Source organism: Babylonia areolata, chromosome 6 (genome assembly GCF_041734735.1).
Source record: "Babylonia areolata isolate BAREFJ2019XMU chromosome 6, ASM4173473v1, whole genome shotgun sequence".
Lineage (NCBI taxonomy): Eukaryota > Metazoa > Mollusca > Gastropoda > Neogastropoda > Buccinidae > Babylonia > Babylonia areolata.
Window position 1 is genome coordinate 28,827,504 of NC_134881.1, and position 2,500 is coordinate 28,830,003.

General features: G+C 48.1%; 1 protein-coding gene across 1 annotated transcript in view; it reads right to left on the bottom strand.

The window, feature by feature from the left end:
• The window catches only part of LOC143283353 (transmembrane protein 45B-like), a 24,917-nt gene that overhangs the window by 9,455 nt on the left and 12,962 nt on the right, over positions 1-2,500 (bottom strand). Inside the window, exon 2 of the mRNA XM_076589560.1 lies at positions 1,679-2,037. Coding sequence (XP_076445675.1) covers positions 1,679-1,916 — 238 coding nt within the window. The 5' untranslated portion in view covers positions 1,917-2,037. The remainder of the gene's footprint in view (positions 1-1,678; positions 2,038-2,500) is intronic.

Genomic DNA, 2,500 nt, shown 5'->3' on the forward strand with positions numbered 1-2,500 from the left:
TCCACACAACCCCCACCTACCTTCAATAACTGGCCTCCACCTACCTCAAATAATCTCCACCAGTATCCCCACCTACTATTGATTTAAACCTACTTCCAATAATCTCCACCTACCTCCAACAATCTCCACCTGCCTCAAATAATATCCACCACAATGCCCGCCTACTTCCAATAATTCCCACTCACCTCCAGTAATCTCCACCAATAACCTCCATACACATCAAATAATCTCCACACAACCCCCACCTACCTCCAATAACAGCCTCCATCTACCTCCAATAATCTCCACCAGTATCCCCACCTACCTATTGATTTAAACCTACTTCCAATAATCTCCACCTACCTCCAATAATCTCCACCCACCTCCAATAATCCACACCTACATTACTGATCATTATCTAACTCCATTGCCCATCTACCTCCAATAATGTTCACCAATAATCCCCACCTACCAAATGATCTACACCTGACTCCAATAATCTCCACGTCCGCACCTATATCCTTCAATAATCCCTACTTACCTATTAGCTACAATGCCCATACACCTCCCAAAATTTCCACCAATAATCCCCACCTGCCTTCACTAATCTCCACCTCCTTCCAATAATCCCCACCAACATCCTTCAATAATCCCCACCTATATCCTTCAATAATCCCCACCTACCCCCAATGATCCTCACCTACCTCTAATAATCCCCACCTACATCCCTCAATAATCCCCACCTATATCCTTCAATAACCCCCACCTACCTCCAATAATCCACACCTACCTTCAATAATCCCCACCTATACCCTTCAATAATCCCCACCTACATCCTTCAATAATCCCCGCCTACCTCCAATAATCCCCACCTACATCCTTCAACAATCCCCACCTACCCGCAATGATTCCCACCTACCTCCAATAATCCCCACCTACATCCTTCAATAATCCCCACCTACCCCCAATGATTCCCACCTACCTCCAGTAATCCCCACCTACATCCTTCAATAATCCGCACCTAACTCCAATGATTCCCACCTACCTCCAGTAATCCCCACCTACATCCTTCAATAATCTGCACCTAACTCCAATAATCCGCACCTACCTCCAATAATCCCCACCTACATCCTTCAATAATGTGCACCTACCTCCAATATTCCCCACCCACATCCTTCAATAATCCCCACCTACATCCTTCAATAATCCCCACCTACATCCTTCAAGAATCCCCACCTACCCCCAATGATTCCCACCTACCCCCAATGATTCCCACCTACCTCCAATAATCCCCACCTACCTCCAACGATCCCCACCTACATCCTCCAATAATCCCCACCTACCCCCAATGATTCCCACCTACCCCCAATGATTCCCACCTACCTCCAATAATCCCCACCTACCTCCAATAATCCCCACCTACATCCTCCAATAATCCCCACCAACCCCCAGTGATCCCCACCTGTCTCCAACAATCCCAACCTCTAACATCCTTCAACAATCCCCACCCGTCTCTAATAATCCCAACCTACCCCCACCCCCCAATAATCCCCACCTACCTCCAGCTATCTCCACCTACCTCCAGCTGTCTCCACCTACCCCCAACAATCCCCACCAACCTCCAGCTATCTCCACCTACGTCCAGCTATCTCCACCTACACCCAACAATCCCCACCTACCTCCAGCTATCCCCACCTACCTCCAATGATCTCCACCACGATGCCCAGCACGCACATCACCATCTTGACGATGGGCTCGAGCGGCACAGAGCGCTCGCGCTGTCCGGGACAGTAGACGAAGGGGAAGGTGGCGGTGGAGCGGAAGCGCTGCCGCGTCTGCCTGCACAGGAAGTGACGTCTCATGACCTGGGTCAACCACCAGATGCCGAAGATGAAGAAGAAGGTTCCCGGAATGGCGTGGCCGATGAAACTGCCCATCGCTGCCGGCCGGCTGTTGGTACGGAAGTTAGTTTGAGGAATGAGAAGCGCAGTGTGGAAACTTGACACTGAAGTCACTGCTGCATCCGAGAGCAGGTGCGTGACAGGATGGCGGCGGAGCCTGTAAGCAACGGCATTGACAATAGAATAGAATAGAATATGCAGAATAGAATAGAATAGAATATGTCTTTATTACCAAGTGTACTGGGATCACAAGGAATATATTGGAGGGTGGGGGATAATACATAAAAAGGTACAAACGTAAATCGAAAATCATATCACAAACACAGATACAGTAGAAATCAGGATACAAAAACATGTGCGTATCAATACAAAAACTTGCACACACACACACACACACACACACACACACACACACACACACACACACACACACACACACACACACACACACATTTGAACAGAAGCCGCATATTACATGTGGATGGGGCTGATGACTAGATCTTCAGGTAGATCGTTCGGCAATTATCGGCAATCATTTCAATGGTTTGCCTTTCTGAGCGTTATTCGCTTCATCACATTTCAATGCGTTTTCCATGTGCCCCCAAATGGGGGAATTAAAA